The 21,116-nt window shown below is 55.6% G+C and overlaps 5 protein-coding genes across 6 annotated transcripts; 2 read left to right on the forward strand and 3 right to left on the reverse strand.

The window, feature by feature from the left end:
• The first annotated feature begins 925 nt into the window (after positions 1-925).
• Positions 926-5,284, forward strand: TM7SF2 (transmembrane 7 superfamily member 2). Of its 2 annotated transcripts, XM_044680758.1 has the most exons (11): positions 926-946; positions 1,133-1,200; positions 1,609-1,805; positions 1,894-1,948; positions 2,226-2,420; positions 2,531-2,634; positions 3,584-3,706; positions 3,994-4,162; positions 4,420-4,500; positions 4,587-4,709; positions 4,887-5,284. In XM_044680758.1, exons 2-11 carry the CDS (start codon positions 1,143-1,145, stop codon positions 5,045-5,047), a joined length of 1,266 nt encoding a protein of 421 aa, XP_044536693.1. In that variant the 5' UTR covers positions 926-946; positions 1,133-1,142; the 3' UTR covers positions 5,048-5,284. The 2 variants fall into 2 exon arrangements, with proteins under 2 accessions (XP_044536693.1, XP_044536694.1); XM_044680759.1 differs by lacking the exon at positions 4,420-4,500 and having other exon boundaries at positions 928-1,200.
• Positions 5,285-5,341: 57 nt separating this feature from the next.
• Positions 5,342-6,592, reverse strand: ZNHIT2 (zinc finger HIT-type containing 2). Its single transcript, XM_044680760.1, has one exon. It carries the CDS (start codon positions 6,559-6,561, stop codon positions 5,425-5,427), a length of 1,137 nt encoding a protein of 378 aa, XP_044536695.1. The 5' UTR covers positions 6,562-6,592; the 3' UTR covers positions 5,342-5,424.
• Positions 6,593-8,225: 1,633 nt separating this feature from the next.
• FAU (FAU ubiquitin like and ribosomal protein S30 fusion) lies at positions 8,226-10,971 on the reverse strand. The gene is made up of 5 exons (XM_044680420.1): positions 10,878-10,971; positions 10,561-10,643; positions 10,318-10,462; positions 8,802-8,857; positions 8,226-8,390 (listed from the first exon to the last, which is right to left on the reverse strand). Exons 2-5 carry the CDS (start codon positions 10,633-10,635, stop codon positions 8,265-8,267), a joined length of 402 nt encoding a protein of 133 aa, XP_044536355.1. The 5' UTR covers positions 10,636-10,643; positions 10,878-10,971; the 3' UTR covers positions 8,226-8,264.
• A 230-nt stretch (positions 10,972-11,201) lies between these two features.
• On the forward strand, positions 11,202-15,547 carry MRPL49 (mitochondrial ribosomal protein L49). The gene is made up of 4 exons (XM_044682027.1): positions 11,202-11,291; positions 13,854-14,004; positions 14,739-14,863; positions 14,948-15,547. The coding sequence occupies exons 1-4, from the start codon at positions 11,202-11,204 to the stop codon at positions 15,092-15,094; spliced, it is 513 nt and encodes a 170-aa protein (XP_044537962.1). The 3' UTR covers positions 15,095-15,547.
• On the reverse strand, positions 15,418-20,842 carry SYVN1 (synoviolin 1). The gene is made up of 16 exons (XM_044680609.1): positions 20,759-20,842; positions 20,449-20,597; positions 20,271-20,363; positions 20,036-20,188; positions 19,841-19,889; positions 19,261-19,364; positions 19,045-19,171; positions 18,858-18,957; positions 18,418-18,483; positions 18,213-18,329; positions 17,954-18,117; positions 17,668-17,793; positions 17,333-17,434; positions 17,039-17,225; positions 16,778-16,941; positions 15,418-16,697 (listed from the first exon to the last, which is right to left on the reverse strand). Exons 2-16 carry the CDS (start codon positions 20,578-20,580, stop codon positions 16,597-16,599), a joined length of 1,785 nt encoding a protein of 594 aa, XP_044536544.1. The 5' UTR covers positions 20,581-20,597; positions 20,759-20,842; the 3' UTR covers positions 15,418-16,596.
• Between the last annotated feature and the right edge of the window lie 274 nt (positions 20,843-21,116).

The following is a 21,116-nucleotide window of genomic DNA, read 5'->3' on the forward strand; positions in this document are numbered from 1 at the left end:
TTACAGAGGTGAAATTGACAAAATGCCACAGAGGTGAAATTTGATAAGATATGTTACAGAGGTAAAATGTTGCAGAGCTGAAATTGACAAGATGTTTCAGAGGTGAAATTGCTAGACCTCTTCTCCATATTGGATGTGGGAGTAGAGAGAGAAGGAAGAGCCCAGTGTTCTAGCCTCAGGCGTTCGGAGGATAGTGTAGCTCTTTAGGGTAACAGGGAAGAGGGAGCTGATACACTTATCACTTCCTATGTGTGAAGTGCCGAGCTAAGAGCTTTACAAGGATGCCATTCAATCTTCCCAACAACCCTGGAAAAGAGGTGCTATTAGTGACCCCATTTTTACAGACAGGAAGCTGAGACAGGTGAAGTGTCTTGCCCAGAGATATAGAGCAAGTAACTGAAGTCCCAATTTAAGCTGCAGACTTCCTGACTCCAGACTCGAGGCTCTATCAACCAGGCCACCGCTGTGCAGCTGAGGCACTTGAGCCTGGGAGAGGCGAGAGGAGTTGCTGGAAGTCCAGGGCCCAGTGTCAGTGTCAAATGTCAATGGTGGAGTACGAATTCGGCTCCTATCTCCGGCCCAGGCCACTCTGCCAGGACGCCATCGTCTTTCCAGCTCAGGGAGCTCGAGTCAGGATGGACGGGGCTGCACAGCCAGCCTAGGTGGCCCAGAGGGGGCAAACAGGTAGTGGGGAACAGGGAAGAGAAGGGCGGGAGGATCGGCAGGAGCAGGTGTGGGGCGGACCTGGGGGCGGGGGCACTGTCCCATCTCTGCTAATCCCAGTCGAACTGCAAGACCTGCAGGACGGGAACCCAGCCCTGCCTCCGCCCCTCTAGACTGGGATTGGCTGATGGGGAGCCTGGGGCCCCAAGGATTGGAGCTGGGGATGTGGGAGGAGGATGGCGAGGCAGCGGACGAGCTGAGCCAGGGGCGGAGAGATCAGGAGGTTCGGAGAACCCCTATCCCACCTATCCTTGCCCCTTCCCCTGCCCCTGCCCCTGCCTCTGCCCTGCACCCTGCCTGCGGGATAGCAGGGAAGCGGGGCGGCCTGCCCTCTGTTTTTGGCCTGTTCTCTCAGCGCCCCCTGGCTCCTCAGCCTTCTTCCCTTTGTCTTTCTTTCCCTCGGCCTCAGATCCGGGACCATGGCTCAAAAGCAGACTGCCCCGAGCCCGGCCGAACTTGAGTTTGGGGGGCCCCTGGGTGAGCACTGGACTAGCTTGGGGAGCAGGACAGGGCTCTGCGGGTGCAGTTTGGTGTGTGTGTGGAGGATCCCGGGCTAGGAGGGGGACCAGCTAATAGGGGTGGGTGATCACCTGGGGAGGGCAAGATTTCGGCAGTTGGAGTTTGGGGGGCACCCAGGTACCAGCGGGGTCCTGCAGCTGGAATTTGGGAGGGGGCAGGAGGGTCTCCGGGGAAGGTCAGCTGACAGGGGCGGGCGGAGCTCTTGGGCAGGCCAAGATTTCTTCAGCTGGAGTTTAGGGGGTCCTGGGTAAGGCCTGCCTGGCCAAATGTCTAAAGCTGCTTTTAAAGCCTATTTCCTATCACGAGCAGGAGGGGGACCTCTGAGCCCCAGGCAAGGCTTCCAGAACTCTTGCCTTCTTCCCCCAGGGACCGCTGCCCTGATGCTGCTGCTTCCTCTCACCCTCTTCCACCTGCTCCTCACCTGCCACTCGGGGCCCTGTAGCCTGCTGAGTCTGCCCTCTGAGCTGCCCCCGATCTCTGCCTTCTGGAGTTCCGGGGCTCTGCTGCTGCTGCTGTTCTGGCTGGGGTTCCAGGCCACGCTGTACCTGCTGCCCATGGGCAAGGTGAGGGGCAGAACTCGGGAGGGACGGGCTCAGGCCAGATGGGAAGCGGGGAGCCAGGGGCCTCAGAGCCACTTTCTGTCATCTGCAGGTGACCGAGGGCAGGATGCTGAGAGACAAGAGCCACCTGCAGTATCCACTTAATGGTGCCAGCCCTTCTCCTGACTCTGTGCTAGGGAAAGGGGGTTGGGGGGATGGCAGGCCCCTGTAAGGTGGGCTTCTACTAGACCAGGAGGGGAAACTGATCCTTGGGAAGTGGCCCGAACCCCAGCGAGTCTCAGACCCCGCATCTCACCTCTCATTCAGCCTTAGGTACCCGAGGGCAGTGGAGAGGCAGGTCTTGGGGACTCCAGCAGGGCCCTGGCTTTTGGTGGGTGGGGAGCTGGATCCAAGCTTGCTGAGCAGCCAGACTTTCTCTTCTAGGGTTCCGGTGCCTGGGGCTGACAGCCCTGCTGGTGGGACTGGGGCTGGCTGGGGGCCTGCCCTTTGGGAACCTCTCAGAGATGCTCCTGCCACTGGCTTCAGCAGCCACAGTTATAGCCTTCTTCCTCAGCCTCTTCCTCTACCTCAAGTCCTTTACGGTGCCCCCCTCGGCCCTGGCCCCTGGGGGAAATTCAGGTGAGCCCGAAGTTGTTTCCAGGGAGACAAGGTGCACCCCCCCACATATGCATGTTTGTACAGCAGCCTTCCACCTCATCTGCTTGATCCCACTTCTCTTTCCATTCCAGGGAACCCCATTTATGACTTCTTCCTTGGCCGAGAACTCAACCCTCGATTTGGATCCTTTGACCTCAAATATTTCTGTGAGCTGCGGCCAGGATTGATCGGTTGGGTAAGGGACAGCTCTGGGTCGGGAGGGCTGAGGAATTTTCGTTGGGGCAGCTAGTTGGTATAACAGATAAGAGTGCCAGGCCCCGAGTCAGGAAGACTCATCTTCCCGCATTCAAATCTGGCCTCAGACACTTCGTAGCTATGTGACCCTGGGTAAGTCACTTCACCCTGTTTGTCTCAGTTTCCTCATCTATAAAATGGGCTGGAGAAGGAAATGGCCAACCACTTTAGCATTTCTGCCAAGAAAACCCCAAATGGGGTCATGAATAGTCGGACACCCAGAAATGACTGAACAGGACAAATCTTCATTACCTGTTGTTCTCAGTGATCGTAAAGCTAATGACAAAATTGTGACAGGAACCACTGCCACATAGCCTTTGCTCTGACTTGGGTAAAGTTCCTTTATACAAAGGCCCAAGATTTGATTTGTGGGGGAGGAAAGTAAAGAGAAGTTAAGAGAGGAAGAAGTGGAGGTGGGGAATGGAAGCGAGATACTGGCCAGAGAAAAGGAGATAAAGAAGCTGGTAAAAAGCAGTTCAGCATGGGACCAGCGGTCCTGTTCCCTTTAAAAAAAAAAAAAGGCAAATATTTACCTAGATCTATTCTGGGCCAGGCACTGTTTCAAGAGCTTTACACATATTCTCTCATTTGATTCTCACAACCACCCTGGGAGGTAGATGCTGTTATCATCCTTACTTCTTTTACAATTGAGGGAACTGAGGCAGATGAAAGTTGGTTGATTTGCCCAGGATCACACAGCTAATGTCTGAGGCCAGATCTGAACTCAGGCCTCCCCGACTCGGGGTCTTGGCTGCTAGATTCTTTCCTGATGCCCTCGGATCCTGCCCAGGTTGTCCGTTCCTAGCAGGTCTCCGGGGTCCACAGAAGTGTGGGCTGACTAGGACGGGGACGGCTCCAGCCCAAGCCGAGCCTGCCTTTTCTCTGTTCAGGCCTTGATCAACCTGGCTCTGCTGTTGCGGGAGGCTGAACGCCAGAGGGGTTGGCCTTCCTTGGCCATGGGGCTGGTCAGTGCTTTCCAGTTCATCTACGTGGCTGATGCTCTCTGGTATGAGGTGAGGACAGTGGACACAAGGGCAGGTGGCATTCTGGGCCCTACGGGTAGGGAGTTAAGGGCAGAAAGAATCCAATAATAATATCAGTCAGCATTTATTAGGCACCTACGCTGTGCAAGGCACCGTGCTTGGAGCTTTACACATTGTATCTCAATCTGTTCTCACAACTATGGGAGGTAGATGGGAGAGGAGTCTTGGGGAAGGGGATGGGGGACGATGGGTTGTGAAGAGGGGTAGAGGGAGATGAGGCAATCGTCTTCTCAGGCTCTGATTACCACTCCTAACAGGAGGCAGTTCTTACCACTATAGACATCATCCATGATGGCTTTGGGTTCATGTTGGCTTTTGGGGACCTGGTCTGGGTCCCCTTCATCTATAGTCTGCAAGCCCAGTTCCTTCTCAATCATCCCCAGTCCTTGGAGTTGCCTGTGGCCGGGGCCATCTGTCTGCTAAAAGGTTAGTTCATGGGGAAGGGGCTGGAGGGATTGGAAGATCTGCTTCTAGTCCCAATTCTACTAACTGTGGGGCCTTGATTCAATGAACATTTGCAGAACTTTTCCCAACTCTGCCGTCCTGTAGTGGAGTTGGGGTTGGGGGAGGAGGCACGGAACAGGTGACAGGATGGTGGCGAGCTGGACCCGGAGCCAGGAAGATTCCTTTTCTTGCATTCAAATCTGGCCTTTCTTGCCTTGTCCTGTTTTCTTTCTCAATAGCGATCGGCTACTTCATCTTTCGTGGGGCCAACTCACAGAAAAATACCTTCCGGAGGAACCCTTCTGACCCCAGTGTGGCTGGTGAGCAGGGGGCTGGGGACACGAGGAGCGTGCCAGGGCAGCATGGGCTTTCTGCTGGTTTCACTGTGGGTTGCCATCCTCTCCAGGGCTTGAGACCATCCCCACAGCAACTGGGCGGCACTTGCTGGTATCAGGGTGGTGGGGCATGGTCCGTCATCCAAACTATCTTGGAGATCTCATCATGGCTCTGGCCTGGTCCCTGCCCTGTGGTGAGTTGGCTGTGATGGGAAGAAAGGTTGGGGGGCCTGGGATAAGGGTAAGATGGGCAAACAGGGTGGAGCCAATCTACTCCCTGGGGAAGGGAGCTGGACAGGGTTTGACAAGGACAGGAGAGTTCGACGGTGACCTCTGAGGGTGGGGTTGACTTGGACCCTCTTCTCTGGCAGGGGTGACACACCTCCTTCCCTACTTCTACTTTTTCTACTTTGTCATCTTACTGGTGCACCGAGAGTACCGGGATGAGCGCCAGTGCCTCCAGAAGTATGGCCTGGCTTGGCGGGAATACTGCAGGAGAGTGCCTTACCGCATAGTGCCCTACATCTACTGAGCCAGCCTGGCTGGCCATGACCAACGGATGAGCAGGGCTGGGGGGGCCCTGCGCTCAGCTCCCCATTGTTGGAGCTTTCCTCCCTAGACTGATCAAGTGGTTCCAGCTCCAAGTTTAGGTGCAGATGGCACCTTCTCTTTCACTTCAGGCCCCTTGGGTGGCTGGACATACTCTCCTATGACTATGAGGAGGGAAGGTGGCATGCAGGTGGGCACTCTGAATAGAGCTCTGATGGTTGAACCTGTCCTCAGCTTGGTGGTCATTCCGTCATACAGACCCTCCCCGCTCCCTCACACACACACACACACACACACAACCCGGGAGGCCAGGGTCAGTCTCAAGCTGGCTTTATTGGGGCAAGGCCTGGTGGGTTTCCTTCAGGCCAGCTCCTGTATCAGGGTCCTCGGGGCTGGGGGGCGCGGCCCTCCCCACAAACGCTCCAGCTCCCCACTCAGGGCTTCCACCTGGCCAGCTTCCTCCTCCTCAGCCCGGTACTCCTGGGCACAGTCCAGGGCCAGAGACATAAGCTCTTCCTCGTGCTCGTTGGTCCAGGACAGCAAGTACTGGCACTTCTTGCGGGCACGGTAGAGACGTTCCCGAAGCTGGCCCGCAGGCATGAGGTGGCGCGCATGCCCAAACGCACGCGCCAGGTGCCCCAGAGCAGCCAATGTGTAGCCCTTCTGCAGGCCAACCTGTGGACCTTCACCCAGCAGGATACGGGCAGCCTCTCGCATGGAGCCCCGAGTGCCCAGGGGCCCAGGTGGGTGCGCGCCCGCCCTCAGCGCATGGGCAGCTGCATGCAGAGCCTCACGTGTGGAGCGGAAGTTGTGGTGGGCGCCGAGCGCGCCGGCCACGCCCAGCACTGTGGAGCACAGGTCCAGCAGCATCTCCGGGTCATCGTCCAGACCACCGTGATAGAGGGCCTGCGCATGCGCGTAGGCAAAGAGCACGTTAGGCAGCTGAAAGCGCAGCAGGGGTGAAGGCGCGCGGCCGCCGCTTAGACGCGCCAGGGCGGGGATGGTGGCAGGCACGGGCGGCGGCGCGGCCACAGGCTCTGGCTCACCCTGGGTAGGCTCAGGTACAGACGCGGGCTCCGAAGCGCCGTCCTCGTGCAGCTCCTCCAGCAGCGGCGCCCGCGTCCCGCTGCGCCACCACCACGGCCGCCAGGGCGGGAGCAACTTTCCGGCCTCTCCTCGGCTCAAGAGTCGCTCAAAGGCTGCTTTTTCGGCGGGCTGCAACCGCTCCCACAGGCCGTCCAGGCCCTGGTGCTCCTCCGACGCTTCGGCCTCGCGCTGCTCTCGAAGGCGGCGCAGGGCGCCCGCCAAGCGGCTGGGCGAGGCCTTGCGGCCGCGGAGTTCGCCCAACACCTGGTCTCGGTAGAAGGCCTCGGCACACGCCCCGTGAGCCCGGTAGCAGGCCAGCGAGCAGTAGGGCACATTGCAGCGAGGGCAGGTGTAGCGCGCCGGCTTCGCCTCGCCTGGGGGACACTGACCACACGGCCCCGCAGGCTCCATGGCAACGGCCCTGGACGAGCCCGGAAGTGCTTCCCGCTGCTTTACACTCGACCTCCGCGGAACTTCCGCCGGAGCCAGCGCCTAGTTCTGGTCGTGGGAGGCCCCGCCCCAGGGCTTCCGCTGCGCTCTGATTGGTTCTCGAAGCTTAGTGGGTGGGGGCGGGCCGGATCGCTGGGTACTTGGAGAAGTGGATAGCTGCAGGGTCTAATCTTAGCCAAACCTCCACCAGAATACTCTCCAAGAATTCCCCGGCCCCGGGGCGGGACACGACTTTAGGAAAGAAGCCCCTCCGCTTTTGGGAGGCCCAGACTGTTCAAACTCTCCAACCTCTCGGGACCACCCCGGGCAATTCCAATCCCCCTCCCTTGTTCTCCCTCTTTTCCCCTCCCCCAAGGGGCTTTCCCGACTTCAAGTCTAGGATCTGAGAACGCAGCCGAAGCTCCTTCACTCCGGAGAGGAACTTGGTCAGGGTTGAGGTAGACCTGCAAATCCATTCTCCACTTTCCTGGCTTCACTCAGCTCTCGTTCAGCTAAGACTTAAGTTTGCGAATGCCCCGTTTCTTAGGGTTCTATTAGGTTCCTGTTGGAACTTACTGAGCGGCTGCCTGGCGTAGGGACACTCAAATGTTTCCAGGTCTTTGCCACCAAAAAATATTTCTGCCCTTCTTGAAGTCCCGTGGATCCAGAGCTGAAGGACTCCAGGCGTGCTTTGGCTAAGGGAGAGGACAGTGGGACTTGCTGACTGCTCGTTGTGCTTCTACTAATAACAAGCTTTCTGGTGGCCATCCAGGTTTTATTGTGTGTGGAGCTCGTAGCCCATCCACTTTCAGTGTTAACAGCTCCCTTGCCCTATTGCCCTTGCCAGTTTTTCTAAACCTGCATTAAGGGTTCCCTAAGGTCGCTTCTCCAAGGGACCTCCGTCTTTCTGTCCTGGCATTAGATTTGGATCCTTATATACATAGGAAACCGTAGGATACTGGGCTGGCCTTTAGGTGCCATTTAACTCAACAAGATAAGCATTAGAAACTCAAATAACTCGGATTTGGGAGTCCAGCCCTCCTTCTACCAAGTATGGTTTAAATGGCGATGGCTCCCACTTTAACCAATGATTTACACTCTTTTCCATGGAAATGAAGGAACCCAACCAGTCCCAGCACAACTCTATACTACCGATGCTCCCATTTCCTTCTTGCTTTTAAGATCTTGTTTATGGTTTCAACTAATCTGTCAAAAATGAGTGTAGAGGGGCAGCTGGGTAGCTCAGTGGAATGAGAGCCAGGCCTAGAGACAGGAGGTCCTAGGTTCAAATCTGGCCTCAGACACTTCCCAGCTGTGTGACCCTAGGCAAGTCACTTGACCCCCATTGCCCACCCTTGCCAATCTCCCACCTATAAGTCAATACACAGAAGTTAAGGGTTTAAAATTAAAAAAAAAAAAAAAAAAAAAAAAAAAGAGTGTAGAATCAAAGGCATCAGGAAATAACTCCTCTGTAAGGATTTCATTGATTGGGAAATAGCAAAGAGAGGGAAGCTTCCTCCTAGCAAATACCTCACCAGGGTAGATCTGCCCATTTATTCCATTATTATTATTAGCCAATTCCCTGGCTTTTCTACCCTCCTCCCAATGTCCCCCAGGGGGAAAAAAAACCAGCAAGAGTGTCTCAGTATAGTCGTAGGGGCTTTATTGTGGAAACTACCAGGGGATTAGGAGTTGGCATTGGGGCCCTTCTTCTTGCCAAAGGTGGGCACTACATTGACAAAGCGTCGGTTGTATTGCATCCTCCTCTTGGCGCGCCCAGTCTTCTTCTTCTTCTTCTCCTGCTTGGCCACCTAGGAATAAGATAATTAAGGTAGACTCTAGGTATTTAAAAACTTGCTGTGTGTACACTTAAACATGGTTAGGGGCGCTGGCAAAAACACAAATGTAGGTGAAGGAGGAGGCAGTGGGCAACAGAAGACGACTGGGTCCTTACTTTTCAGAGTTGTAAGACTTCACTATTAGGAAGTGGGCTGGGGGGTGGGGGTGGCGTCAGGTCCTCCCTATTTGTATCCATCATACTTTGGCCAAAGTAAGCAATAAACAATTCATCCATTCACTCTGTAGTTAAGATCTGGTCCCTGCTCTCCCAAAGCTGGGAGAGATGTTAGTCAGCCAATATCCACAGAAGAGGAAAGGAGGAGGCTTACTAGACCCTGCCCTCCCTCTAATCCAGGCAGGCTAAGTCAAACAGCATAGCTCACCTTGGGAGTCTGACCCCTCACTTTTCCAGCTCGAGCCAAAGAGCCATGGACTTTACCTGAGGGAGGAAATAAGACAAATATAAGCCATGAGAATTAGATAAAGAACTTTTAAGCTTCCATGGGGCCAATGGGCAATGGTAAAGCTATAAAGTCTGGAAGTAATCGCTCGCCTTTAGTCCAGGGCTCTAAAAAGGTACATCATTTCCCACTCGTATAGACTACTAAAACTCTCAGACTTGGGATAGGAGGGCTAAAGATCCTTGAACTGAGTCGACAGGAAACAGTGTCAACAACCAAAACCCAATAAGCTGATCAAGGGGAAAAAGAACCATATTAATGTTTAAGGATTTGCCAAGGTCCAAAAGATAAGAGTAACTGCTGGAACTTAGCATTCAGAGTGTTCAAGATCCCATCAAGAAAAAGAATCACATCATAAACAAATGTGAGGAACAAGGGAGAAATGGCCTTCAGGAGAGGGTTCATGATCAAATACAGAATAAAGAGAACAGAAGATAAAACGGACAAACTCAACTATATATAGAATTGCACAAATAAATCCAACACAACAGGAGGCAGTTAACTGGGGTGAAAAAGTTTGTGGAGAAAGATTCTCTGATAAGAGGTGTCAAAAATTATAAAGAATCGATTCATATTGGTAGCACTAAGTATCACCCCCCCAACTGGTAAGTGGTCAAAGGCCACGAACAGGCAGACCTCAAGAAATCTAAACTAGAAAGTGGCCCACCATAACTATTAAACAGAAATGCAAAGTATCAAAGCACAGATGCATTCATCAGATTGTCAAATATGGGAAGGGTTAAGCCACAGAGAGTAAACCTATGAGTTGGTCCAGTCATTCTGGAAAATAAAGCAATTTAGGATTAGAGTTATGACTCCCAAATGCAAACCCACACAAGCACTTTGATCCAAAGGTAGAAAGTCTAGATGCAAAAATCTTAAAGCAGCTTTTTAGTAATAGCAAGGGACGAGAAATCAAACATCCACAGCCTGAGGAATGGCTAAACAAACCTCCGGAAGGCAGGGAACACAATGTGACTGTGCTTTAAGAGGGAAAAATGATTTTGGAGCTGAGGCACAACTGATTTGTGGAATTAAGCAGAGTCAGAGCAACTTACACTTCCTAGCTGGGTGACCCTGGGGAAGCCCTGTTAAGCCCCACTGCCTAGCCCTCATCCCTCTTCTGTCTTGGATCTGATATCAGTTTTAAGACAGAAAATAGGGTTCTAAAAAAAATCCACAATTCTGAACTATGATCAACCACAATTCAAGGAAGTGGTTCAGTAGATCCTGAGAGGGAATGCAACTGGGGAGAACTTTACATTATCTCTGCCCCAGTTTCGTCATCTGTAAAATGGGGTTGCTAAAATAAGACAAAATGGCCATTATTTTGGTGATAGGTCGATGTCCACGCAAGACCCGAGAGATTTTGAGGAATTTCTGGTGGGCATGCAAAAATGATGGCCATGAGAGAGGCCAGGCCCACTGTGTCACTTACCTCCTAGCATTCGACCAGCCACTTCCAGAGTGGCCAGAGGCTCCACCCCACACTGCCCCAAGATGGCTTCATCCTCCAACGGGGAGCCCCCTAGAAGCAGGACCTGATCCTCGGGAGCGATGCCCTCTAGGGAGGCCACGTGTGCCTGTAAAACAGCGGAACCATTAAGCCCGGGCTAGCGAAACCTCCTCCTCTCCCCCAGCCCTCGGATCTTCAGGATGCCCGTGTCCCCGCCTCGCTTACCTTGATTTGGGCGACGGTCTCCTGCCCGGTCACCTGGAGAGTGTGCAGGGCCTGCGCGCGGACAAACAGCTGCATGGTGGCGACTGCAGGGAGACACAAGCGGCGGCTGAGAGCCGAGCCCCGGGACAGGCAGGGGCCAGCGGGGAGGCCCGGGGCCGGGGCGACAAAGAGGGGAGCGAGGCTTGGAGGAGGACTGGCCCAGGGGAAGCGAGAGGTCGGGCCGGAGGCCTGAAGCTGGCCCAGATGATGGCCCGGGAACCCAGGGCTGCCTCGTGCCTCGGCCTCCCCGCCGCCCCGATCCCGGGCCGCGCACTTACCTCGGACACGCTCGTCCTGCTTCCGCCGCGGCGAAGATGGAGACGAGAAAGAGAGGCAGGGGCCGAGGGCGCGCACGTTCGTCCCAACACGCCGGGTGCGTGGTTACGCACACGGACGTCTACGTCCTCTTCAACCAATCGGAGCGGCGCACAGCCCAGCGGGAGGAAGTCGCTCGTTCGAGCTGGAGCTGACCCTAGGGAAGGGGAAGAGAGCAGAGGCGGGGTCGGCCTTCTCGTGTATCGGCGACTGCGCGAGGTGGGCAGGGGGCGGGGCTAGGGGAGAGGCGGAAGTTCCACCCCCTGCCCTGGAAGGGTAGTTGCGCTATGGCGGTGGCGCTGGCTGCGTCTACCCTCCGGGTCGGGCTGAGGGCTTACGCGCTGCGAGGACGCCCGGCCTGCGGGCTCCGGTGGCAGGTGAGCACAGCTTCTCCTCTGCCTGGGACCGGGTGAGGGAAAGGGAACCCTCTCGAGGAGTCCGATCTCTAAGCTTACACCCCTCTCCTGCGGCCCAGGGATAAATGGGGAAACTGAGGCCCAGAACACCCGGGCAGAACCGGGATCCGCGCCAGGACCTTCTGGCTGGGAAGACCTCCCCCCTCCCCAGGTCATCGAGCACCCGTCTCCATTTTGAAGATGGGGAAACTGAGGCCACCCCTAATGTATGCGAGCCTGGGGTGGGGGGTGCCAACGCGCAGGAAGCGCTTCATACGGGCTTGTGGAGGCCAGGCGCCTCTTCCCTCCCATCCCCCCTCCTCCGTTTGGGGTCCAGGACTCGGGGAGGGGTGCGACCCCCCCTCCTCCCCGAGAGCTTCAGTTTTTTCCTTTGTCAAGTAGGGCTGGGGGTGGGGGGAAGGGCCCCGGGGATGGGTGGGCACATGGGACCAGGAGGGGTCCCAGGGAGGCGGAGGAGAGTACCAGTATTCCGAGCCCGGGGCAGCTTCTATGCTCTCCCTTGGGGTGATTATGAGTTACCCTTGAGCCCCTCCTAACCTCCCCGGGTACTGGGAACATGTGTCTGGGGCCGGCCCTGTATGTGAGGTGGTCCCTGCCCTCGGAGCTGCAGCTGTGACAGCCTAACCAGGAACAACCAAGGGTCCATCCCAAGCTCCAGGCCAGGCCTGTCCCAGGGAGCCCAAGAGGAGAAAGCCCCCTGTCAGGAATGGAGGGATTCCAAAGAGATGGAGGGTTCAGGGCCTCAGCTAGCCCCTGCCACTCCGATGAGGGCGAATATCCCATAAAGGGCTGCAGGGCAAAGAACAACACCCAGAGTGTGGAGGGAAGGAAGAAGGGGGTAATGTGCTTGGTCTGGGCCCTCCTTAAAGTGACTGAGAAGGGGGCCCAGAATGGACAGATCTTCCAGGGAGAGGCCACCGCTGAGGGACGAAGGGCACCCAGAGGCAGAGGGGAAGGAAAGTGGCCCCCAGTGGAGCCTTGGGTTCTTAGGAGAACTGGTCAGAGAAGAAGCTGAAGAGTGGGGGACAGAGGGTCCTCCAGGACTCTCTGTTCTTTTTTTTTTTCAATTAATGAACCAGCTATCTTTATTTATTTGTTTGTTTGCTCAGACATTCACTTATTTATTTTTTTAGAAAATTTTCCATGGTTACATGATTCATGCTCTTACTTTCCCCTTCACCCCCCAACCCCCCCCCCCCCCATATCCAACGCACATTTTCACTGGTTTTAACATGTGTCATCAATCAAGACATTTCCATATTATTGATAGTTGCCTTGGTGTGGTCGTTTCCAGTCTACATCCCCAATCATGTCCGCCTCAACCCATGTGTTCCAGCAGTTGTTTTTCTTCTGTTTCTGCTTCTGTAGTTCTTCCTCCTCTGAATGTGGGTAGCGTCTTTTCCATAAACTCTCTGTTCTTGAAAAGGTGTGAATACTGGTAGCAGCCACTGCTTTACCCTGCTCAGCCTTGGTTCATACGTTCCCAGCTTATCTCTGCTCCCAGGCAACTGCCTTGAGACAGGGGTCGGCAGAAAGCTCAGAGCTCTGGGAACAGATCTTTCCTTTTCTACTGTTGTCTTTTCCCCACCGATCATGCATGCTGCTTCTGGTAACAAAGAATCAAAGAGAAAACCACAGTTCATCAAAAATAACCTGAATGTTGCTGATCACCAAAGCATATTCCCTTCTCTGCTACTGAAGAAGGCAGGCCTGGAGGAGGAGGGACATTTTCTTTTCTGTTTTTTGGGGGGTGTCGTTTACACTTACCCCCTTAAGTTTCTGTGCTCCCTGTTGGCACCAGGCATTCCTCCTTGTCTTCTCCTGCTTCTCTGAGTTGTGGCATTTGTTGCTTCCCCTGTCGAAAGGCATCTACTTTGTTCTTGGCTCATTGCCTATTTTGGTTAACTTTCAGGCAGTTTTTAGCCTAATTTGAGGTGCCTTGCAGTGGCAGCATCTGTGTTTTGGGGTCATTTCTGCCACTTTGCTGTGTTTGAGGTCTGATCCCTGATTGCTGCTTCACTTGGCATTCATGGTTTAGAGCAGTTTTTCAGACAACTTTTTATGGGTTGCAGTTCTTTTGAGAATTGTTTGCTTGTTGGACTGAAATTGAGTCTGAGCCAGGTTCCCTGCATACAGTGGGTGCTTATTAAGTGCTTATGGCCTGACTAGCCAGATCTCAAGGCAGCTTCTGGCTGGGAAAGCTGCATGAGTGAAACATAATGGGATTGGAGGGTTGTGAAGGCCTTCCAAGCAGGTAGAAGATGTCTCCATATTGGTCTTTCCTAGGATCATAGATTTGGGACCAGACGGGACATGGGAGGCCATCTAGTCCAACCTTCCCATTTTATAGATGAAGAAACTGAGCTCAGGTGAGGGTGGGGGTGGGATGGGACAGACTGGTTTCCTTAGATGAGATGAAAATAGTGAGTTGGAACCTGATTCGGGAGGCCTCCTATCTCTAGCCCAGTTTTATCAAGGTGGGCATCAGGTGGGCACTGAGGAAGACTGATGTCTCTGTCTTAGAGCCAGAGCCAGGAGCCATTTGCCTACCCTGGCATAGTGGAGTCCACAGAAGAATATGCATTTGTGGAACGCCTCATCCCTCCCACTGGCATCCCGGCGCCCCCCAAACACCAGAGTTACCCCACGCCAAGTGGCTGGCAGCCTCCAAAAGGTGAGAACAGAGAAATGGGATTTGGGGCTTGTTCCTCAGGGGGTAGAGGGACGGCTTGCAGGATGGAAATTGGGGTTTGTGTTGCCAGAGATCTTAGGAATAATCTGGTGCCAAGACAAAGAAAGGAAAGCTTCAGGCTTATCCAAGGGTCACATAGGGAGCAGGAGCCAGAATTTGAACCCAGTGCTCTTTGCAGTGGACTGAAGAGACCTGAGCCAAACCACACAGAAAAGACCAACCCAGTGTGTGTGGTTTGCCTGTTTTGAGCCCTTGTACCCATGGAGGAAAGAAGTCCCCGAGTGCTCCTTGGTAGAGAAGACATGGGAGTCCTCAGCCCCTACAAAAACCAATCCACGGGGTTACCGAGGCAGGCCGCTTTATTGAAAGAAAAGACCCCACCCAGGTTAGGCATCTCTAGTAAGCACTTCCAGACGCCCTGTGAAGATCCTGTGGAGGAGTTTGCTTTGGTGACCCTGTAAGCCCTGTCCATGTGGAAAGTCGTCCAAATCCAGGAGATGCACAATCTGTGACCACAGCTCTTGGCTCCTAGGAAGGGGATCCGCTTCTCCTGTGCTCAGCCCCTCGACCAAACAGTTCTTGTTGGCTGAGACGAAGGCCAGGCCCACACTCAGCTTTGCTCCAGGGCAGACTTCTCAAAGCAAGGCCCAGGTGCCTCTGAGGTGGACAGCTGGGCCTGAGAGTGCCCAGTGACTGGTGGTTTCTCCCTGCTGCAGACCCTCCACCCAACCTCCCCTACTTTGTTCGTCGCTCCCGGATGCACAACGTTCCCGTCTACACTGAGCTCACACATGGCAACCGACAAATGACTCTGATCCGAAAGGTGGAGGGGGACATTTGGGTAGGTAGGAGGGTCATGGGATGGGGAGCCACGGGCTGGCAGGGGGCAGGCACCGGCCCTGACTGGTTTCTCTTTGCCCCGTAGGCCCTGCAGAAAGATGTTGAAGAATTCCTGACCCCACTATTGGGGAAGACACCTGTGACACAGGTCAACGAGGTGACGGGGACCCTGCGGATCAAAGGCTACTTCGACCAACCTCTCAAAGCCTGGCTCCTGGAGAAGGGCTTCTGAGGCTCTTCTGATGGCTCGCCACCATCCCCACAAGGGCCCCTGAGACAGACGGCCCCAGGGAATGCATTTCAGTGCCTGATGACTCCAAGGCCAGTGGGGCCCCTTTGTTTCAGCACCAGCAGCACCCCTGCTGCTCCCCGCTTGTGGCTGAACCCTATTAGTTCCCTCACTTCTCAGCTGGGAATCTTTGGGGATGGCAAAAGACAGCAGAGGCCTTGGCTGGGGGATGGACAGCCGCTTGGCCTCTGGCCTAGGAACAGTGATCAGATTGACCTGATCCGAGTGCCTTTGGCAAAGGGCAAAGATGACAGAACAGTAAGGGCCAGGGGGAGGGGCACCACGGCACGCCCTGGCACCAACTTTAATGCAAGTTTTTATTTTGGCCGTATATACAATTGAAGCTATTAAAATTTGTACAATATTTACAAATTAAATAATCTGAAACTGTCTCCAGCAACTTGTGTAACACACAAAACAAAGGGAACAAAGAAAAGGGGGAGCAGGGGGGAGGCAAGGCCTGCTCCTGGCTTGAGCCCCCCCTCCCTGCCGGGTGGCTGCTGCTGCTGCTTATATCTGAAACAAGCTGGGCTGGGGCTGAGCCCAAAGCCAGCAACAAGAAATTCCCCTCCCCCCCAAGAAGTTTCAGAAAGCTGAGCTGCTTCCCCTCATGGGACTGTTTGGTTTAGAGACAGGCCTTGTCCTGGCCCAGCTTGGGGCTAAGAAAAGAGAGCTTTTGGCCATGGACGGACAATGGAGGCTCAGTCTTAAATACGCCAGAGGACCAGGGGCTTCCAGCATCTCAAGGAGCAGCATGGAGGGCCCCCCAGAGGTGCCCCCAGCCTTGCCCGGCCATGCCGAGCAGGCTGCCCCAGCCTAGCTGAGGCACTCAACTTTCCTGAGATGGGGTCACCTACAAGACACGGATGGGAGTGCGAAGGGACAAGGAGGTGCTACTGGTACTAGAAAGGGACCGCTGGAGGTAGGGGCCAATGAAGCCCAGCTCGCCTGGAGCCCCTCCTGGGAGCTAGAGCTAATACTGTTGGGAACAGGGGACGCTCCCTCTGCCCTGAGAGCTGGCCCTCTGCCAGCTCCTGAGGGAGTGTCTTCAGTGTCCACCCTCTTCCTGGGCCCCTGAATGGAGGACAGGAAACTGGCTTCTCAAAGACCTCACAGCCCCAACTCTGCCTGGAGTTAAGGGAGGCTGTGAGAGTTGGGTGATGGGCCAGCAAAAAGACTGACCCACCAGGCCTCTAGTCCAGTCTAGGGGATGAGGAATCAGCCCAAGCCACATGATTTGGATTCGAGGGCTCCCAAGTGGTGTGAGTGGGGCTCAGGCCTTCCTTCCTTCCAGGAGAGGCCGCAGGAACTTCAAATTCTTTTCCAAAGCCTGGTGAGAGGGGAGACGGCACTTGGCAGTGGGAGGTGGGATCCACTTCTCACCCGAGCACGAGGGCACCACAGTCAAAACACAAGGTTGGGGAATGGGATGAGGCTGGGCAGTGTCAGTGAGAGGCAGGGGACTCCAGCTTCTGCAGGCGGCGGCGGCGGAGCTCCACCGTGTTGGGCTCCCCATCTTCGCTCAGCTCCTCTGCCCCAATAGACTCTACAATTGGAAGACAGGAGAGATCCAGGCCATGCTGGAGCCAGGTGCTCCCCACCCACCCCGTCCAGGAGATTCCTTACCTGGATCTGGCTGCAGCTGTGTTGTGTCAGGGGGGAGTGGGGACTCTCCCGGTGAGGGGGGTGTCGCCTCAGAGCTGGGGATGCTGCTGGAAGAGGATGCTGCTGCTGCAGCAGCCATTGTAGATGCCTCAGGAGGACTGGCAGGAGCAGGAGGTCGGGGAGGGCTGAGGAAGGAGCCAGAGAAAGGTGATCATTGGGCCGGCAAGCCAGGTCCTGGCCCCCAGCAGCCCCGCCCTGCCCTGCTCTGCCCAGGGGCCTTACCCCAGAGAGGCCAGCACAGTGAGGTACTGGTTAATCTGCAGCATGGCAGCGTCTAGCAGGGTGTGGATGTTTCGAAGGCTTTGGAGTCGAGCTTCCAGATGCTGCCGCTCATGGCCCTCCAGGGCCTGTAGCTCCTCAGGAGTCAGGCCTGCAAAGCCTGCTGGGGGTACTGGCATAGGGGGGAACCCTGTAGAGTAAGAAGAGGATGTACCAAAGATACTCAACGCAGGCCCCAAAGAGGGAACCAAAGGATCCCCAACCCAAAAAACTTAGTCTAGGAGGGCTTTCACTTACCAAACGGTGGAGGCAGGGGCATGCCCATCCAGGGAGGAGGGAAGGGAAAGCCAGGAGCCGGAGCGGCCTCAGAGACAGACCCACTGGGCCGAGGGGCATTGGCTAGGAAAAGCAGGCACACAAACTATCAGAGATACATTCAAGATTCTACCAGGCTCTCCTCCCCAACCCCCCCCACACCAGGGAAAACAGGAGCAGTTCCCATTTGCCCTTCCAGGTCCAGGGCTCAGGAACCCAGGCTCCCTTCTCCCCCAAAGAATAAGCCCAGATCAACACCCATCAAGACCAACCTCAATCTAGGAGACAAAACTGCTTTCTGACTCAACCCAACTCACTTGAGGCGGAAGGTGAGGAAGGAGGGACATCTGCATTGCTGGGGGGAGGCATAGGAGGAAAGGGGCCCATGGGGGGCCACAAGGGGAACATCCCAGGAGGAAATGGAGGCAGGAGGCCTTGGGGAACTGCAATGAGAAGGAGACAGTATGAAGTCAAAAAGGATTGGGGCCTAGAAAAGCTAACCCCCCAAGGTGAAAAGTTTGAGAGGCAACACTGGGAATGCATGGATGGCCTCTCCCTGAAATAGGTGGAAGTTCAGGGTCTGTGGAGACCTGAGATACTTACAGTTGGGGGGTGGGGGGATGATGGGGGGCTGGTGTGGAGCAGGGGGAGGGCCCTGCTCAGGAGGCTCTGGGGCTGGTGGGGACTGGACAGGAAGCGAAGCTCGCAGGACATCCATTCGGCAGGTGGGGCAGGTTTGCTGCCGCTGGAACCAGGATCGCAGGCAGCTGCAGAGGTAGAATCCAAGGCAGAAGGAACACTGAGGCCTGGCCTCTGCCTCTTCCCTTGGCTCAGGAAGCCAGTGCCAGCCCTGTCACCTTACCTGGTATGGAAGATATGGTTGCAGGGAAGCCTCTTGGCACCAGTCACCATTTCTTCTCTGCAGATGATGCAGACATTGTCCATAGCCTGGAGCTCCTCAGGGGTGGCATCTGGGTACCTGAAGAAGGAGCAGCCCAGGTAAGCCAGAGCCTTTGGGGCCAGGGTCTAGAAGGGAGGAGCCTGCAAGCGCACAGGGGAGGACTCACAGTGTGTTCATGTTTCGGATGGCCCGGCGAGACATGATAGCATCTGTCACTGCCTTCTTAAACTGCCTGAAATGACAGGGTGGGTCTGTCAGCTCCCCAGCAGCAACCTCCTTTGGTCAAGGGCACTCCCCCAGGGCACAAGCATCCTCAGAGCCTTACTCTCTGACCCGTGGCCAAGTTTTATGGATCATCTTCCCCAACCCTCTTGCACCTGTCCCCTTCTCTTCACTTGCCTTGTTTAGGCCCACATCCCTTCATCCTCAGCTGATCTCTTGGCCTTCCAAGGGGTCTCCCTGTTACCCTCTACACAGAGCTTCCTTAAGAATAGGTCTGACCAGGTGCTATTTTACTGTTCCTGAGTCCTCTGGGACTCCCTACTACAAAAGTCTTTGCCCTCACAGAGCTCCCGGGATGAGAGCAGAAGGCCTAGGAAAGCCTACCTCATGGCCAGGTACATGGGCCGGATGGCAAAAAGTGGGAAGGTGTGCACCTTGATCATGATGGTCATGAAGGCCATGTAGAGAAGGACTTTGATGAAGCCTGAAGAAGGAAAGGCACATGGAGAGGCCCCAAGGTTGTTGTAAAGCCTTATCCCACAGCCACCAGAGAAGGGATCAAGGACCTCACCTGTGAACAACTCCGTGTAGAGCATGTAGACAGCCTTGTTGTCCCAGGGGTTCTCGTTCTGGAGATCGATTGAATGCAGAACATATTTGATGAAGATTGTAAGAACCATCGTCATCAGGATGGCGTACTGAGATGGGAAAGAGGATAGACGGCATCAGAGAAGGTCCACTTGTACCCTTTGGGCCACCCCTCCTGCCACTTCAGCCTCATCAATACCTCAAAGCCAAAGACCAGCTGCACGGAGGCCCCCCGGGTCAGGATGCTGTGATAGGCATGATTGACAAAGAGGAAGTCCAGAGCACCCAAGAGGAGCATGAGGGCTATAGGGGATCAAGAGAAGTCATAAGGTGGGGGAAAGCACAGGTCATTTGGGGCTGGTTTCCTTTTCTAAGATGTTTCGGCACTGGCACTAATTTTAGAGGAACTAGGAGCCCCAGGTGCCCTTTGGGAACCCCCAGCCTACCCTGGAGAGGAACAGCAACAGCCCAGAGTTCTGGGTAAGGAGGCAGAACATGAGGAAGTCTCTTGGGACTTATGACAGTTGACATGCCCTGGAGCAGAACAGGGCAAGGAGAGAGAATGCAAATGAACTTCTCAAATTATCTTTCTGGTTCAGCTGCATGTTCTAAGAGGCAGCAGAAATTGAGCCCTGTCCTTGGTACCATTCACAGGGATGATAGATGGGGATGTTGAACCTTCCCTTCTCAACTTCTAGAGGGCAACAAATCCACCAATCCCTCCTTTTCCCCCTTTCTGGCTTAGTGTCACCCCATTCCTCTATCAAGAAGCCACTCACAGACAATCCGGCAGTGAAAGAGCCAGGAGATGTTTGGGCTGCGCTCCATCTGGGCAAGAAGAGCAGAGGACTATTAGAAAATTCCCCTTTTCTCTTCCCTAGCAGCTGTGCCCCAAACTCGCAACAGTTGTGATTCCCATCTTGTGTCTTCAGCTCCCCCTCCCTACTAGGTTGGCATCCCCCACCCCCACTCACAAAATCGACCCGATCCTCAGCCAGCCAGTGGAAACACTTGAGGAAGAGGAGGAGGGTGAAGAGCGCCACGAACCGGGGGCTGAAGTCATCCCGAAAGACGGTGAAGGCCAGGCAGGTTTCTGTGACAGCGTACCAGGAGCGCTCCAGGAGGTGCTGGGAGGGAGAGGTTCTGCTGGTATTGTGCTGCCCCCGTCCCCCTGCGCGCTCCCCTTCCCCTTGTCCCCTCTCTCCTCACCTCCATCTCGGCCGCTCGCAGCTGCCCGAAAAACACTTTGCCCATCACCTTGCCCAGGAGGAAGACAAGTACGAAGGCCTGGATGTATAGGACCTGGGGAGTGGAGGTGCGGGCCTCAGTAGCCGCCCGTCCCCGCCGCCCCACTCCCCCTGCCCCTTCCCCACTCGCAGTCACTCACGGCCATGCTCGGGCTGGACTTGGTCAGGTAGACCACGGTGGGGTAGAACTGGTGCTTGAGGTAGTAGGCGTGGGCCACCACCGCCCCGGTCAGCGCCAGGCTGGCCGCCATCATCACGGCCGTGCGGAACATGGCCCCGGCCGGGACACCTGCGGGAGGACAGGGGTGTGAGTGGCCTCGCGAGGCGCACGTGTCCGGCCCGGTGGGGGGGGCGGCGGAGCGGCGGGGAGCGTCCCGGTTGGGACGGACCCCAGCCCCTCCTTGGCGTTCCGGGCCCCGCGCTCCGCTCCCAGCCCCGGCCAGCACTCACCGGGACGGAGCTCAGGGCTCCCGAGCCCGCTGGTCCCGCGGCGGCGAAGGAAGCGGCTGCGATAACCCAGGGAACAGCGGGAAAGCGCTGACGGGGACCGTGACGGGGGCGGCGGCGGATCCACCAGTTAACAACACTCCCCACCCCCTCCGGGCCGGAAGTGAGAGCCGCAGACACCTCACTTCCGGCCGCTCGGAGCGGCAGGGTGGGACATACCAAATGCACCAGCCCCCGTTACCCGCCGACACCGAGGAACCCTTTTTGGATCTGAGCTTAATGGGGACTTGGGGCGCCGCGGATAGGGGATAGGGGAGTGGAGGGGCACCTCGGGGACCGGACGTAGGTTCTGGGGGCGTCG

This window comes from Gracilinanus agilis, chromosome 6 (genome assembly GCF_016433145.1).
Source record: "Gracilinanus agilis isolate LMUSP501 chromosome 6, AgileGrace, whole genome shotgun sequence".
In the NCBI taxonomy this organism is placed as follows: Eukaryota; Metazoa; Chordata; class Mammalia; order Didelphimorphia; family Didelphidae; genus Gracilinanus; species Gracilinanus agilis.

Excerpts from the sequence above, each read along its gene's own strand:
- SYVN1 (XM_044680609.1), bottom strand. The coding sequence starts at position 20,580 with ATGTTCCGCACGGCCGTGATGATGGCGGCCAGCCTGGCGCTGACCGGG. Across the intron at positions 20,189-20,270 it reads TGCGAGCGGCCGAGATGGAG|CACCTCCTGGAGCGCTCCTG; the intron begins GTGAGGAGAGAG and ends TCTCCCTCCCAG. Across the intron at positions 18,958-19,044 it reads CTACACGGAGTTGTTCACAG|GCTTCATCAAAGTCCTTCTC; the intron begins GTGAGGTCCTTG and ends TTCCTTCTTCAG.
- ZNHIT2 (XM_044680760.1), bottom strand. The coding sequence starts at position 6,561 with ATGGAGCCTGCGGGGCCGTGTGGTCAGTGTCCCCCAGGCGAGGCGAAG.
- TM7SF2 (XM_044680758.1), top strand. The coding sequence starts at position 1,143 with ATGGCTCAAAAGCAGACTGCCCCGAGCCCGGCCGAACTTGAGTTTGGG. Across the intron at positions 2,421-2,530 it reads GGCCCCTGGGGGAAATTCAG|GGAACCCCATTTATGACTTC; the intron begins GTGAGCCCGAAG and ends TTTCCATTCCAG. Across the intron at positions 4,501-4,586 it reads TTCTGACCCCAGTGTGGCTG|GGCTTGAGACCATCCCCACA; the intron begins GTGAGCAGGGGG and ends CATCCTCTCCAG.
- MRPL49 (XM_044682027.1), top strand. The coding sequence starts at position 11,202 with ATGGCGGTGGCGCTGGCTGCGTCTACCCTCCGGGTCGGGCTGAGGGCT. Across the intron at positions 11,292-13,853 it reads CCTGCGGGCTCCGGTGGCAG|AGCCAGAGCCAGGAGCCATT; the intron begins GTGAGCACAGCT and ends TCTCTGTCTTAG. Across the intron at positions 14,005-14,738 it reads TGGCTGGCAGCCTCCAAAAG|ACCCTCCACCCAACCTCCCC; the intron begins GTGAGAACAGAG and ends TCCCTGCTGCAG.
- FAU (XM_044680420.1), bottom strand. The coding sequence starts at position 10,635 with ATGCAGCTGTTTGTCCGCGCGCAGGCCCTGCACACTCTCCAGGTGACC. Across the intron at positions 10,463-10,560 it reads AGACCGTCGCCCAAATCAAG|GCACACGTGGCCTCCCTAGA; the intron begins GTAAGCGAGGCG and ends GCTGTTTTACAG. Across the intron at positions 8,858-10,317 it reads GGCTGGTCGAATGCTAGGAG|GTAAAGTCCATGGCTCTTTG; the intron begins GTAAGTGACACA and ends TTCCTCCCTCAG.